The sequence below is a fragment of the Colias philodice genome, chromosome 18 (genome assembly GCF_061535455.1).
Source record: "Colias philodice isolate Cphi_HAF_F1 chromosome 18, ilColPhil1 Martin Lab GWU primary, whole genome shotgun sequence".
NCBI classification, from domain to species: Eukaryota; Metazoa; Arthropoda; class Insecta; order Lepidoptera; family Pieridae; genus Colias; species Colias philodice.
In genome coordinates, this window is record NC_143103.1 from 684,296 (window position 1) to 702,108 (window position 17,813).

Genomic DNA, 17,813 nt, shown 5'->3' on the forward strand with positions numbered 1-17,813 from the left:
AGAGTGCAGCGGCTGGATGTTGTACGGCAAAGATGCCACGCTATATTCGCTTCTAATATCAGACAATAAAGCTCAAAATCCCACGCACCTGTTATATAGCGGTTTACCATAAACGGCAGGCACAGATACCAAGCGAACTTCGCTTCTATCAACACATAATAAAGCTCAAAATCCCACGCACCTGTACAGCGGTTCACCATCAGACTCCTTGAACCACAGCACCATCACAACCGCGTCGTCAGAGTGCAGCGGCTGGATGTCGCACGGCAATGACGCTTTTTTGCCGAGCACCCCTTGCACGTCTGATGTTGGCACTGCAAAGAGAATACATTCAGTTATATAGGGTGTTATATTTAACACCAAGAGTAATTCAGGTGATATGTTCTGTATGGGGAAGGATAAAGTTTAAGATACTAGCTTTCCGCTCGCGGCTTCGCCCGCGATATCAAAGAAAAACCCGCGTTTTCAAAGTTCCCGTTCCCATGGGATTTCCGGGATGAAACCTATCCTATGTTATCCAAGTTACCCTCTATATGTGTGCTAAATTTCAATATAATCGGTTCAGTAGTATTTTCGTGAAAGAGTAACAAACACACACACATCCTCACAAACAGTCGCATTTATAATATTAGTAGGATTAGTAGGATGTATATCCTATCCTGTAGGATAGGATAGGATATGCTATTAAGTATCAGGTTAAAAAATATATACCTACTTTTTTGCGTAATATTTGTAATAATAGATAAACATTAATTAAACATTAGAATACTAAAGTTAAAGAAAGTAAAGTACGTATCTTTTAGTTTTTACTTTATAAAATACGGTTTAATTGTAATCTTTATTGAGCCAAAGAATAAAATGCTTGTTATAAGTACATTTAAAAAACGTAAACTCGAGATGTTTAGAAAAATTTGAAATTCAAAAAGAAAGCCTAAAAAATTCACATTCAAATAGGTCAAGACGACTTCAAAGAAATTGTAGTTTATCTCGTCTTTGTAAAAGGTATTCAAGTAAATTGACGTTTTTACAACATTTTAAAGTATTTTTGTTCTAGAATTGAAATTTCAATTGAGGCTATAGTTATTGTTTTAAAATGGAATGTCTTGAAGGTATGAAGTTCAAAAGTTTTCCTTCATTCAAGTTTTTAAAATTGCCTTTGAAGACTAACTAGAATCCAAAAAAGGTACATGTCAGACTGATGATTCTCAAAATAGAAAAATGATAAACCGCATAAAGTGCGCACCGGGAATCGAACTTAAACCTTTTCTCTTGTTACGCTCAAATACTTTAGTTTATCTGTTATAATATGCACATTAAATTAAAATACATTAAATATTAATTACTATATTGTGAATTAAATTAATAAGATTTTTAATTCATTAATTTTAATCATTGTTTATAAACTCTTCTTGATCTCGCTTTAAACATAGAACACAAGAAATGAAATACTTTTTAACGGATTTTAAACGTGATTTATTCATTATGTTAATGACAATTATATAATTGCTACCTATCGTTTAAAACCCGTTAAAAATAATTCATTTTCTAAATGTATTCACTCGCGTAAAAATACATGAAAATACGATAGCATAAAAGCCTAAAAATATATAGCATGTTTCCCTTCAGTTAAATCCACATCAAGGCTTATTCTTCGACAAATATAGTCCAGTTATAAGTGTAATACGACGAAGAAACGACGTTGCTCTGAAAATACATTCTCACTATAATATGAAACAGAAATACGAGTGTCTGAAGCTTTGTGAATGAAATAGGAGATATTTCACAGATTAGGTGCAAGTATTTCACATAATAATATTATGAGTAGTCGTTTTATTTTGTTATTTTAATGTCAATATATAAAAATGAATCCATATTATTTCCCTTGGTCACGGCATCACGCGTGAACGGGTAGACCGATTTCGATAATTATTTTTGACGTGACAACGTCTTATAATTCGATAGCGCCGGCTGCACGCACGAAAAAACATGACTCATGCGGCGTTACCTCGCTCTGAGGCGTTCCATGTAAGGCTTGAAGTGCAAGCGAGAGCGTGGAACGAGCGACAAAGAAGCACAATCGGAAGTTGTCACGTTCAACTATCGTCAGTAAACCGACTTTACAGACAACCAATTTTTTTTTATATTCCTTGAAGTACGAGGATGGTTCTTATGGAGAGAAAACGTAAATATGTACGACGGGCGAAGCCGGGGTGGACCGCTAGTACGTAGATGATAAAACATTATAGCGAAGTGAAGTGCATTCTAATAGACAAACAAACATATCAATTGGAATGAATAGAAAATACAGGGAAAAAATGTGAACATGAATTTTAAGTGCTTAATAATTATTCGTCTTTATCAATAAGTCAAAAATGCTTTAATATTTTAGATCCTGATATTAGTAACTTACAACATTTTCTGATTGTACACTACCTTGACATAAGCTCGTAATCATCATTTTGAAAGTTCATCTGCAATATTGTGTTGCCTTTTGTATGCAAATTTTTGTATGTTCCTGATTACTTATATTATAAAGAGGAAAGGTTTGTAATGATGTATTTATGTATGGTTTTTACGCATAAACTACTGGACCGATTACAAAAAGTCTTTCACCATTAGAAAGCTGCATCTTCACTGAGCAACGTAGGCTATATTGCATTATCAAAAAAAATAGAGATCCTTATCAAAAATGCGATAATGTAACCCAAGGTGTAAAAAAATCCTTAATAAAAATCCTGTCATCGTGTGCGCTGTGGAATCTATTCCTTGAAGTACGAGAATGGTTCTTATGAAAAAAAACGTAAACATGTAGGTACCACGGGCGAAGCCGGGGCGGACCGCTAGTTACGAATAAAACGTCTATTTATACATTTAATATCCGCATGATTTCAAGCCAATAAAAAGTAACTTAAACACTTCGATGTTCTAACAAAGTAAGGCAGGAGTGTCAGTGTTACTTTATTAGCAATCAAGTATCGAAGACTCGGTCATAACTTACTTGTTACTAAATAAGTCACGGATGTGCTTAGGGGTGGGGGTACAGTGGGATTATTGGTATATTTATTTAGTTTATTATAAACTAACATTAAGAATATAATTTAAAAGAATTTGAGCGATGTGTATAATATTATTATTGTTACACTAGCGACCCGCCCCGGCTTCGCACGGGTGCAATGCTGATACTAAATACACTAAAGAAAAACTGTAAACGTTGTATATAAAAACATAGCGACCCGCACCGGACGGCCGCGGTACCGCCGCAAACGCTACGTCCCGCAATTTTTAAATCTGTAATATCTTCGAAAATATTCACTTAAATCATACGGTGTAAAGGGCCATATAGATCTATATTAAATGAACAATGTATTCAAGGTATTTAATTGGTTAAGGATTAATGCTGTATTGGTTAAAATCGCTTCGAAAATTAGCCATTATTTGTCGTAAAAAGTAAATGACAAAAAAAAGTTATTGTGGGTTATCCATAAGAGATAGACATATACCATCGCGGACTTTTCTGTAGACCTTTTCAATGTGTATAATACTTAGTACATTATTTTGATAAAACTCGTAGGGTTCAGCCTGCGTTTGCAATGTACGCGGTATGTACGCGCAAAAATGTAATTTTTTACGACATCACATTGGAAACCTCGAAAAAAACAGTACTTCTCCACTATTTAATGGATGTTATTATACATATAAACCTTCCTCTTGAATCACTCTATCTATTAAAAAAAACCGCATCAAAATCCGTTGCGTAGTTTCAAAGATTTAAGCGTACAAAGGGACATAGGGACATAGGGACAGAGAAAGCGACTTTGTTTTATACTATGTAGTGATAGTGAAGTGGATATATTTACAAATTTTATTTGATGCCACATTGATTGAAAATATCTACTACACATGTAACTGAAGATATCGCTAGTAACAACAGATTTAAAAGGTTTATAAACGTGTTAATGACGTAATAGTGCAAAGGCAAATAGAAATGATAATAACAGATTTTTGGTACATCCTACTAATATTTTAAATGCGAAAGTTAGAGGGTAACTTGGATTAACACATAGGATAGGTTTTATCCAGGAAATCCCACGGGAACGGGAACTATGCGGGTTTTACTTAGAAAACGCGGGCGAAGCCACGGGCGGAAAGCTAGTGCATTATAAAAATGAAATATTCAGAATAATTATTATTGTTAAAGAATTTTATCCATTAAATGTAAGCAGACAAGTTGTCTGACCCACGTAACTTCAACTTAGCTGAGCACTGTCATTTTTCTTTTGTTTGACAATACTTGTCTTGATCTCAGACTTGACAATGGAATAATCCTCCCACAGACTCGGTAAAAATGGCCAAAATAATCGTGATTTAACTTTATTTATCGTGTCGTCTTTGTATTATCTTCTTTGAAAGAAATTTCAAAAATTCTATGCAATTTTAAGTTATAAAATAGGATACTTCATTGCAATAAACGCTTAAGTAATTCTTTTTATTTCTAAAATACCTGCACACAAGACATTATATCGTTTGATTATACATTTACAAGTTATCATATTTGATCCACATTGACCTTCGACTTAGCTAATAGAAAAATAATAGAACTTTAACTTAGCTAGACAAGCAAACGCCACGATCTGATACCAACTGCTCATGTATCCCCGAAGCACGCAGTTCGTTACCCCGCGTAACCCGCGGCTATGTACCCCTTAATAAAAGCCCAGTGTGCCACGACCTTTATCTTTTTATTCACCTGAATGGAGTTCGGACACGCCAATAGGTGTGCACTTAATGTCTGACATAATGTTTGTTGATAGTAAAACGGTAGTTGAGATATAACGATGTTCCAAAGCGTTGTTAGCACGAATAGGCTGTGTTAAGTTTTATTATGTAGACGATGGTAGGATAGTGTAAGTGTGCAGTTAATCTATGAATAACGAATTAGTCTTTTGATTCGGTTGTATTTTGTATTTGAGATGTAGAGTTAAAAATTGCTGGATCGTAGAGTTAAATATAATAGCGTTATCGGAAAAATTGAAGAAAAAAACAGTGTTTGTTTCACAGATCTACACATCACAGTTAGTCACTAAGAAAGTTATTTTTGGTAGCTCGTATATCACATTTTAATACATAGAAAAATAATATATCAATTAGTTTGATATTTATAAAATGTTGACATGTTCAAGTACTTCATGTTTGAGGAAGTTAAAACTATTTCCGACAGTAATTAATTGCAATCGACTGTAAATAAACAATATAATTCACTATAATGAAGCAAAACAAACGTATATTCGTAAATCCTTTTACTAGCCCTATCATTCCAAATTGACTAAGCCTATACTAATAACTGCTTTTTATGTCACTGTTTGTTCACCAATGTTTGTCAAACATTTGTGCGTCGAGTGGCTTCTTGATCGATGTCAATCAAATATTAAACAAAATAAACATTTCTATGATTCTTGACATACATTTTGATTGGTAAAAACTTTCTTGTTTGCCCATTGAACACATAATATGTGTGTTGAAATAAAATAGAAGGTTGTAAAAGAAATCAAACAATTAGGAATGATTAAGTACGTTGTACTAGATATCGAATTTTGTATGCACAATTGTGTAGGTGTATACAGGGTGTAATCGTTAAGTGTGCACAGGAGATTATTCCGTAACTATTGGAGATATCAAAAAAATTTAAACTGATATCGAAAGTACTTAACCTAATGAGTAAAATGGCCATAATAAATTTTTAAAAATAAAACGAGAAATATCTTAAAAACCATCCCATACATTTAGTATAGTTGGATATTTCTCGTTTTATTTAAAAAAAATTGTTATGGCCCTTTTACTCATTAGGTTAAGTACTTTCGATATCAGTTTAAAGTTTTTTGATATCTGCAATAGTAACGGAATAATCGCTTGTGCACACTTAACGATTACACCCTGTATATGTATGAAATATGTTTATTTCATACATTGTTCTTCTTTGAAATCTCATGTCGTATGTGTCGTCTCATTACATATTTTCATCTTTTTAACTATTTTTTGAATTACAAGCCAGTTTGTAAACATAACTTAGCATGATTCATTAACACACTTTTTTCAATATCCGTGGTACTTGTATATTCTACACCCACGTGGGTGTTGTTGTTACGTAACAATAAACGCGATTGTTACACATTATAACGTGTAACACAGCAATTTTACCAACAAAAAATAACGATAAACAAGTAATTATCATCTGTAATAATAAAATGACACAAGAAATAATCAATCATCACAAGGACGGCTACGACATCTCGCTACAAATGAGTGTCTTGTAATGATGTAATCGTAAAAATTGAGTCATATTTTTTGTGGGAGCTTTGATTAATTTGAATCGGTCAAGGTTTTAATTTTAAAGCGAATTTACATCCTGTTTATGTAATGACGAATAACAATAGCTCCATGGGATTTAATAGTAATCATATGCAGGATTATGTTCTTAGAAATCGTAAGTATTATGACTATTTTTTTGTGCAATGAAAAACAAATTAGTACATGCACTCTTTGTGTGATTCAATACCGGAACAATTGTAGGTACATACACTTAACTATAAACTAATCTTCTTTATTCTATATGCTTTTATGAGTGCTCATATTTAAAACTGTATTTAAAATAACAACAATAATTCTTCTCATAATAATTGCAATTTGTCTAATTGTAATTGTTGGTAAGTCGTTTCAAACAACACCTCGTTTTATATAGGCCCCTTCCATTTCAAAACCTTACTCAACCAATAATCCTCGTGGTGAGATCTATGCTATCTATTACAAAGCATATATTTGTCCCGTTATCTCATTACCATCGCTCGTGACACTACGGTCAACTAGCTTTGCTTTGCGGCTTTGTTTGATTTCTAATGTTTGAGCATCCATACTTTGCGATTTTGCATGGGTGCAGTGAAATTCCTACTAATAGAAACGAGTAAGAGTTTCTGAATTTAGTATTGATTTGATTTAAGGTATGAGAAAGCTCAAGAAAATGTTTAAATCATTTATGTATAATTTGAGACGTTCTAGGATGATTCACGCTACACTCACGAAAAATACCATGGGAATGGGGAGTTTCCCTATGACTTTGCGAGCGAATCTGGGGGCGAAAAGCTACCATCACACCATAGTACAAAACAAAGTCGCTTTCTCTGTTTCTATGTATGCTTAAATCTTTAAAACTACTCAATGCAGTTTGATACAGTTTTTTTAATAGATAGAATGATTCAAGAGGAAGGTATTAGTATACAATTTATAGGGTTATAAAGCCGGCAAAGCAGCGGGCGGAAAGCTATATGTTATCATAAAAATTGTTAATCACATAGCTTGATACTAAAAACTATTACGCTTTTAATAATCTATCTATTAACTTCTAACTCAATTAACATCCTAAGATCCCAAGGAACGTTTACAGGACATGAACCGATGCTGACAGCGAAACGGTCAGTAAAGTGGCTTTAACAACTTGTCAGTGAGAATTACAATCGCTTTTTAGTTAATTAACAGTGGCCCTTCGATCTGAGATGTTCTTGGAAGGGTTTTAGCTGATTATTCGATCTTTTGCGAGGTATTTCAGTGTTATATTTTAATGATATTAGATATAAATAAAGGTAAACAACGATTTTGTAAACACTAACGATTTTTTTATCGATTACTTTTACTAACATTGATTAAATTGACAATATTTAAAAAATAAGGTTAGTTTTAAGAATATAATCTGTAGTATGTTGCCTGTTAAAATGGCTCTAATATACGTAACTTAATTTATTGAAACAATAAGACCAATTTGGTATTAAATATATTTATAACATAATCAATTATATTAAAAATGTACTCCGTTTAAGTTAATTTGAGTCTTTTAAAATTATTAAAGTGAAACTTTTATTACATCGTCTCAAACTTTTTGGTCTGTGTAGCGCATGTCGCGTGTATCGCGGCTGCCGAGTAGGTATACCTACTCGGCAGCCGACCGCCACGCGACATGCGCTACACAAAGCAGTGTTCGGAACCGTTTGAACAGTTTCACTTTTACCGTGGTTTCATAAAACCTCACAACATTTTTTTCTTAATCATTTCCTTTGTTGTAAAGTGTAGTTCGCCAGTAGTATCTTTGAATCATGAAATTTTAACATACCATCATTCATTTAACAACATCAATATGTTTTATAATCGTGGGATATAAAATAGGATCGATATCCCATCACAGAACACGACCAGCAGCCACTAAACTTAACCAATGACCTAATCCTGCGTCACTTACGGTCAGAATTAATACAATAGCGTAAGATCTGTATCGGATTAGTTAACTAAGATTACATCTGCATACTGCAGTGCGTTCACTGTATGAAGGTTCATGGCAAATGGAAAACGGTAGCGTACTGTGACAAATAGCTAGATTTACTTATTTATGAACAGTGGGAACGTTTTTTTAATGAGCTATACCTCCCTACTAATCTATTATTATTTAGGCTGAAGATTTTGTTTGTTTCCCGGTAAGGAAAAAACGGTTCGAAGTGAAAATTTGTTTTGATTGTTAAAACAGAAACAGCTGCTTAAGAATATAAGGACATTAGCAGCGAACAATTAATGTGTGAATTATGCAAGACACTATTATAGTAAACTAGCGGTCCGCCCCGGCTTCGCCCGTGGTACATGTTTACGTTTTCTCTACATAAGAACCATCCTCGTACTTCAAGGAATATAATAAAAAAAGAATTATCGAAATCGGTTCAGCCGTTCTCGAGTTATGCGCTTACCAACACATTTTGCGATTCATTTTTATATATAAGATTATTATAATTCCTCGGCAATTAATTAGTAATTCCACGTCGGTAGCAAAATACAAATTTTACCATAAGCTCAAACAGATGCACAAAAACTGAGTATTTACTTTCTTATTAATTTCTTATTAATTTCACAGAACTGAATCATTAAGGATAACTAATAAACTTAAGAACTAATGGTAGTTCTATATGGATGTGTTTTACTTCTATCTTAGCATGGACAAAACATATCCCTATTATCCTATTAATTTACTTTAATCATGCCTGTAAATAGAGGTTTTGTGCGATATTAAAACCCCACTATTTAATACAAAGCCGGTACTTTATCATTAATCTATATGAGAGACAGTTTAATAGATACATATCATGGGCGTTCACTTAATTTGAAATTACAGCGTAGTTGGTAGTATAGTATAGTTTAAGAACTGATGTAGGAAATTTAATATGTATTTACTATGAAGAATATTAAAGTTACTTGGTCTAATGATAACTGTATTGTAACGGGATTGATCTTTATATTCTCCTACTAGCTTTTTACTAACCAGTTGAAATATCAAATAATCATGAAACGGGTTTACTAAAAATTATTAGAAGAAAAAAAATCGATGCTTAAAACAGAAATAATGGTACAAACGTTAACGTAATTGTAATAGTATCTAATCAACATAAGATTTCTTAAAAATCCTTACATTTTATTTTCACAATGTAACAAAAACTATGGAACTTAATTAGTCCATACATATTTTAAGCTATTGCATAGCTTCTATCGCGGGCCTTGAGCGCGGGGACCGAATCCAGAAATTGCGTAACGAAAAACCTCACGCTCCCCACTCCGACGGGCACGGAGGTGTGGCTTAAAGGTATAGCACGCAATAGCTTTACCGCGGCAGTCCCCGAGTGCCAAAGGTCTTTTTTTTAATGTGACAATAATAGCCCGCAAGTTGTATGCAAAGATCGTGCAGAATATTATCATCGGCTCTTTTACTATACTATAACTAATCAAAGCTTACTATACTATCTTATTACACTAAACTGGGCGTGGATTGATTAGCCATTCTCTTAGTTAGTACTTTACTACTTTAGTAAAATATTTACTGTATTACTACAAAATAATTTAAAATCTAATTAAACACATGTTTGGCTTAACTTTGTCATAATCTAAATAAGAGTTAAACATAATATTAATGTTTAAAATTTACTAACAAAACGGTTTTTTAATGTTAAACTACGTCTACAGTATACATAATCACAGTATTAAAGACACAAGAACAACAAACTTATTTGGTACAACTTATGTTTTTGTAGAAATATCAAATAACCAAAATATTTTGATATTTTTGTTCGCGACTTTAGTCTCGAGTCCTATATTATGATATCATTTCTTTATATTAATAAGCATAATACACACACCATAAAAACACTCAATCGATTTAGAAATTATTATAGACTTTAACGGATTAAAAAAAAACGGTTTAAAATCCGTTATAGTCTTTAATTTCTTAATGTATAATACTCGCCTAAAATCAATAACAAGAGAATACTAGACTCAATCGTATTGGAAATTATTCACTTCTAAATCTAAACCACACTAATACGTGCCAATACTATCAAATACAAGCCTTCAATACACCATCTTACCATTTACGAACTAAAACCAAAGAAGTTTTGAAAACATTCCAACTGAGCTATCTAACTCGTCTATCTCATGCAATTTCCACTCCATAATGAAATAGAAAATTGAATTATTTCTGCGTCTCAGTTCTGAACAAGCCATTGGTTGGTTCGTCTAACCGTTCAAACGGAATAATTAAAAATATTTACCGTTGCTATTCACTTGTTTTTAAAGCTTAATGTTATATTTTCTCTTGAATTTATCTTTGAATATTCGGAGCAATTAATTTAAAGTGAAACATGGCTGTAATTACTTATGTTATCTGAGATATCTATTTGATATGTGTTAATTTAATTTGTTTATCATTACAGGCTTTTTAAATCTTAAAAGTAGCTTCAGTATCAGCCATTTCAGTTCACCTATTTTAATTAAAACGTTAAACAAAAATATATATTAATGAAATAGATGCATAATGCTTCTCTTCTAAGAGAACACTAATATTTATTTGATTTGTTATTCTGGAACATTCTGGATGTTTAACATTTCTTTTCTCATAACACCTTTCACCAATTGGATCAGTGATGTTATAATTGTGCAGATAAATTAAAGTTCATTTTTACAGCTCCTTCACTAACAAAGCCAGAATCCAGCCATCTATTGTTCATTCTTTAATTGATACCAAACATCCATTTGTCGTGTCTTCCACCAGTTTTAGTAATTTACTCAATAATCCTCTTACAAAGGCCATATCAGTCGTGGATAATCAGTAATAGACTTGTTGCCTTCAACAACCTTAGTACATAATGAAGTGATTTACTCCGACAAGCCGTATTATGACTTATTGCTGTACACATAGGGTGTACATTGGGATGATGGATAATTATAATCGGAATGAAGACATCAATTTCTGATTTCACGGGTGTACAATTCTATGCGTGGCAGTCGAGCCTTCCTAGCTTATCGTAAAGTAGGATAATGTACGAGCTTTCTCTAACTAGAAAAATGTAAAAATTGCCTTTAAGTACTGTGGAGATAAATAAGGAAATTCTAAGGTTTTTGTGGCTAATAATATATTACTTAAAAAAGTACTTATACCAAATGTCATATTAATTGCACGAATACGATAATACGGAAACTTTTTTTAAAACCATTGAGATAATATTAATATGGAGACGACACCGCCTACACTACTTATGTTCCACTCAACATACGCCATGTGGCGTATGTTGAGCGGTTTTTTTTAATGGTTTTAAACTGAAACGCATCAAATATGCCTTCGTGTGTGTTACGATATTGCACAAATAATACAAATAATACGGAAAAGTGCAAAGGAATAACTTTCATCGGTAAGTACCTAACTAGCTAATAATTTTTAAAACTTAGTTAGAGCAAAAAAATGGCGCACAGATTTTGTTCGTGGTGTCTCCTCCATACGTAGTAATATTATCTCAATGTTTATAACTTAATAATATGACAAAATGTTTCTATCTAGCAGTGCTTAGAAAGTTTATTACATACACTTCAGAAAATCGATAAATCAAACAATAGATTGCATCTACCCTGTACGCTACAAGGGATAATGTGTCTTGATACTGATATAATAAAGTTTAATTTTACTAACCACGTTTTTATAAAAGACTTTATCAGAGCAACATTTCGCATATAAAATCTGTTGAACTTTTATCCGCAATTGTTTAATGTTAAGAGCTTACAAAAAATATACTGAAAGCGCTAAACTCAGACAAACTTTAAATTAGCGACAAAGTTAAAATTAGCGTTAAACTTTTTAACTGAAAATAATTATAAATTCCTTTTTTTTTGCGCTATTTAAATAATTAAGAATGGGTTCATGGAAGATGTATGTATAAGAATCATTTCAAGATTAAATTCACATAAAAAAATTATAAAAAAAAGTTCATTTATTTGCCTTCACAACTTAAACTATTACAAAGGAACTAAATATGTAAACGTGTAGCATTTTCATTGTGAAGGACTCCATGACGTGACGGTAGTGCCATGACGCGATCTTGAAATTTTATCCTCAACGCGCCTAAAGAAGTTTCACTTCAAAAAGTTCATTCGTTTAAACAGGCAAACACACATATACACATACATATTTATTTAGCTTACAACTCTCTATTTCATACGCAATCATAAATGGTTTACCACAAGCTTTTACGAGGATCTATCAATTCCTAAAATTGATTACGTTTACATTAAAACAAATTGCTATATATACTATTAGCTTTTGACCAGGGATTTTGCCGTGTAATCTATATCGTATTCCAGAACATACCTGCGACCTGCGTATCAAATTCCAGTAATACCGTGAATTAATCGTAACTAACGTTTGTCCAGGATGATGATTTAAAGGAAATTGTGGGAGGAGCGACCTGGAGAAGAATAAAAAGGCAATCGTGGAAGAGTTTGGAGGAGGCTTTTGTCGAAAGGCAGGCAAGAAACCCAGAAGAAACCTAGTTAAGCTATAATTATTTTTACATGTAAATTATCTTGCAATAAAATCTTTCAAAGAACAACATTTTACCGTCGCGACGCGCTTTTGTGGACTGACATAATTTGACCTAGTATTGCTGACTAGGATGTTCGGTGGTCATTGCACCGAACACATTCATTCAACGTTTGTCCATCCGTCCTTCATATATTTATCTACCACTAGCTGCGCTAGCAGACATTTTCTGCGACAACTCACTAATATAATTTTAAATCATATTTTCAAAAATAAAAAAAGCGAAACGAAATAAAACTATTAATTACAAGATATTTGTGATATAAAAGCTTGTCGCCAGGCTTACTAATTTAATAAATAAAATATTTTTCCTAGAATTATTTACGCAGAATCAAGTTACATTGTATTCTTGTTTACAAAATATATTCTTCCAATAATTGCTAATAAATATTTAATCAAAGATTCCAAGTAATATAATTGCTCTATTTACATACTATTTGTGCCGCGCGGTTTCACTCCTGAATAAAACCACGTGTAAAAACTATCATCCCTCATTTCATTAATTGGGGGATTGATTTTGAAATGAAAAGTCACTAATGTTTGGCCCTGGGTCTACTCTATCTATTTTGTTATTAAATTGATTTTTTTTCAAAATCAGTTGCGTTGTTTATTCGTTAAAGCGTAACAAACATACGAATAGACTTTTGCATTTATAATAATAAGTAATAGCTATACGGATATTGGATATAATATTTTTAACCCTCATCAAAAAAGGAAGCTATTGTTAAATTGGACAATAGTAATTATTCTTTAATTTTGAGCTATATGGCATTGCAACGCTTTATAAATTACTAGCTTTCCGCCCGCGGCTTTGCCCGCGTTTTCAACGGAAAACCCGTATATTTCCCGTTCCCGTGGGATTTCCGGCATAAAACCGATCCTATGTGTTAATCCAAGTTACCCTCTATCTGTGTACTTAATTTTATTGTAATCGGTTCAGTAGTATTTGCGTGCAAGAGTAACAAACACACACATACACATCCTCACAAATTTTCGCATTTATAATATTAGTAGGATTAGAATATATAGTTTTTACTTTTTATTTCACTTCAGCACCGAAAATTAAAAAAGAATCTACTTTTTAACACAAAGAAAGCAGTATTTACTAAGGAGACAGGATTAAGTACTAAAAGTAAGTTAGTACCTACTAGCGTATCGCACGGCTTTAGTCAAAGTAGTTTTTGGATTTATTTTATCAATTTATTTAATGAACCTTGCTAAAGTATAGTTTAATTAATTTAATGGATTAATTTTGGTTAAATTTATAAGGTTACTATGGGAAAATAAACTTTACATTGATACGTTTTATGATTTGCGCTTTTAAAGCTAGGAAATAAATAATATTAGGTGGTGGTTTTTCCAGACTACGTACCTAGTAGGTAACCCACCTAATTGAAATCAAATTCCATCTCACAGGTAATCAATTATCAGTCAGCGATTTCTTTCTATATATTTTCTTTAATACGATAATTCATAGACTTCTGTTATCTTCATAGAATTTATTAAATAACATTATAAACAGTATAATATAAACACGTAATAAAGAAAATTGATAAATGATGTAAATTAGATGTTTTCGATAATGGAGCATGTTCCTTTATCGAATCGGTCACGCTGATATCGTCGTTTTTTATAAAGATAAAATGTAAAGTATAATTATTACCATATAAAATCCCAACACGAATCCTATTTAACCACATGTATCACTACATAGTATAAAACAAAGTCGCTTTCCCTGTCCCTATGTCCCTATGTCCCTTTGTACGCTTAAATCTTTGAAACTACGCAACGGATTTTGATGCGGTTTTTTTTAATAGATAGAGTGATTCAAGAGGAAGGTTTATATGTATAATAACATCCATTAAATAGTGGAGAAGTACTATTATTTTTGAGGTTTCTGATGTGATGTCGTAAATAATTACATTTTTTCCGCTTACATTGCAAACGCAAGCTGAACCCTACGAGTTTTATCAAAATAATGTACTAAGTATTGTACACATTGAAAAGGTCTACAGAAAAGTCCGCGATGGTATATGTCTATCTCTTATGGATAACCCACAATAACTTTTTTTTGTTATTTACTTTTTACGACAAATAATGGTTAATTTTCGAAGCGATTTTAACCAATACAGCATTAATCCTTAACGAATTAAATACCTTGAATATATTGTTCATTTAATATAGATCTATATGGCTCTTTACACCGTATGATTTAAGTGAATATTTTCGAAGATATTACAGATTTAAAAATTGCGGGACGTAGCGTTTGCGGCGGTACCGGCCGGCCGCCGTGCGAAGCCGGGGCGGGTCGCTAGTATAATATATAGATCAATAAAGGATTTTACAACTTTCATATCAACATACGATATCGAGTTTGATTTAACTTTATCTAACGTGATAACAATACAATAAAAACATATTATTGTATTGACGAGTACAATATGGGGGTCTTCAAGCGAAAAGTGAACGGGTACCTTCTAGGGAAGCGCGCTCCATCTTAGGCCACATCTCAGCTTACCATCAGGCGAGATCGTGGTCAAGCGGCTTCCCTATCATACAATAAAAAAATTGTAGTCTTTATGCGTGGGTGTAAAATTAAACTATATCGATATATACTTGAAAAATCGATTTTAATAGTGATTAATTCAAGTATTGAATGTACGTGGGAGGCTCGTGAAATTCGGCTTGATTTTTATGTATATTAATCAGAGATAATAACCGCTATAAAGTATCAAAACTGTTAATGTGATGTATGGTTTAATTTATTAAATATGTTATTTATAACTGGGTTCTATCGATAGTGTGATAATTAATTAGTTCAAACGATGATTTGTATAGTTGTAAGCTTTTTGAGCGATTTATCTCAGAAACGACTGATCGGATGTGTTTGAAATTAGACTCGTAGGTATTAGCCCATAAGGTCATTTTTTTTGGTTCTCAATTATTGTTTATATACCTACTTTTTGTTTAATGTATCATGTTACAATGAAATATCCTTTGACTTTACACCTATAGCATGTTCTTGTTAGGTCATGGCAATCAATTTATAATTTTAAGCTAGTTTTTAGACGATTTTGACAATCTTACTACCTTCTTGATAGATGTATTTCTATTACAAATATTCTGTCAATTCTTTTACCACAACTGTTAGGTTCAACAACATTGTAGATCCAAAGCTATTGTACAGAATGGACCCTGACGAAGCACATTACTTAAAGCCCTAAAAAACGTCCAAATCATATGAGGTTCGAAAAATATTTGTGATGGATGAATTATCGTAACTAGGTATGTTTAAAAAAACGATTAGGTTTTATATTTTGTAAATGTTCATTTAATTTAGATATTACGTACTTAATTTAGTCCGTACTATTTGAATTACTAAAATGTACACGAAAGAAAGAGTAATCACTATATTTATTATTGATTACCTACTTATTTTTATAACGTTATAAGCCACTAGAAATTTGTATTTAGATTTAAACTTCAATTAAAAATCCGTTTAGAAATACACACCTTTACCGTTGATGAGATTACAATATAGTTAAACTTTGCGGGAGCGATTTGACTTTTTTAAAAAAATAAAATAAAATTAAAATTAAACTTATTTAATTATTAACTATAACAAGTGGACGATTTGGAGTCACAAATGTTAATGCCAGAATTACATGCAATGCTACAATCGATACCTTATTGCGAAATAAATGTTTTTCAATAACTGCAACGCTTATGCTAAATTGCAAGAACTCTCCGGTGGTCTTGCTGAGGCCAGCGGAAGGCTATTGCTCAACCTAATACAGAGGGTTGGGGTGGATGCGTAACTCCTCCCTCCTTAAGTGCGAAATTATCGGTTTGTTCATTTTTAATAACTATCCGATGATTTCGCAGACATGTTACATTTAATATCTTATAACGAAGTAAGTAAAGTAAAAATAGAATTACAAGTACAAAGATTAAAAATAGAGACGTATAGCCTAAAGTAGCACTGAATCTAAAATTTCTTTCACTGTTAACCATTTCACTATCACTGAACACTGATTGCTTTAATATCGTTGACATATATTTAACTTCGTCCAAGTTGATGCCTCGCATATTGAGTACACGTGTACTGGATAATATTGGAGTTCTATTCACAGGTAATTGCGGCAAAACTATAATTTTTGTTGGTTCTACAGGATCATTCTCAGTGATTACTTGGTGAGGGCGAATCGTTATATTCTGGATCTCGATGCTACATGGTTCGTCGATGGTCATTATGTATGTGCCCACGACAGGATATTTACTGACATCACCATTGCAAATTTGAGTCAGAGTATTTCTGTATTTTGAGAAAAGTATCCAACTTATAGGTGTGATTCTTTGAATTCTCACATTCTCTATATTGATTAGCTGTTGTTCGCAGTGCATTGGGTTTCCTTCAAATTTAAGCAGTTGTTCTATGCAAGTAGTTTCAGGATATGGCGTTTGATTTTGTTCATCGCATAGAAATTGTTCTCCAGCAGCGAGCGATCGGCACGGTTTTACGATCGGTAAGTATTTCATCCCCTTTGCCAACAGGTAAGGATATTTAGGAAAAATGGAAACGATATTACTATCGGATTTACGGTACATAGGTATAGAGTATAATTTGTAATAGTTATAAGTATAATTATCTGTAATTGGAACCTCCATTATGAACGTAATCTGGTTTTGTTTAATATACGATTTAACATTAATAGTTTCTTCTAGTTTTACTAAATTTGCCTCACTCGCTTTAAACACTAAATTTTCAGTTTGAGATATAAGAATTAAATGTTGCAACAGTTCAGTAGAATTAATAATACTTTGATGTAATATGGATACTCTACTAAATGCTAGAGCAGTCTCTATTTCT

General features: G+C 32.4%; 1 protein-coding gene across 1 annotated transcript in view; it reads right to left on the bottom strand.

The window, feature by feature from the left end:
- Positions 1-17,482, bottom strand: part of LOC149480214 (neural cell adhesion molecule 2-like) — a 41,384-nt gene extending 23,902 nt beyond the window's left edge. Inside the window, exons 1-2 of the mRNA XM_089706840.1 lie at positions 16,948-17,482; positions 182-314 (exon numbers count right to left, since the gene is read on the bottom strand). Coding sequence (XP_089562966.1) covers positions 182-314; positions 16,948-17,482 — 668 coding nt within the window. The remainder of the gene's footprint in view (positions 1-181; positions 315-16,947) is intronic.
- Between the last annotated feature and the right edge of the window lie 331 nt (positions 17,483-17,813).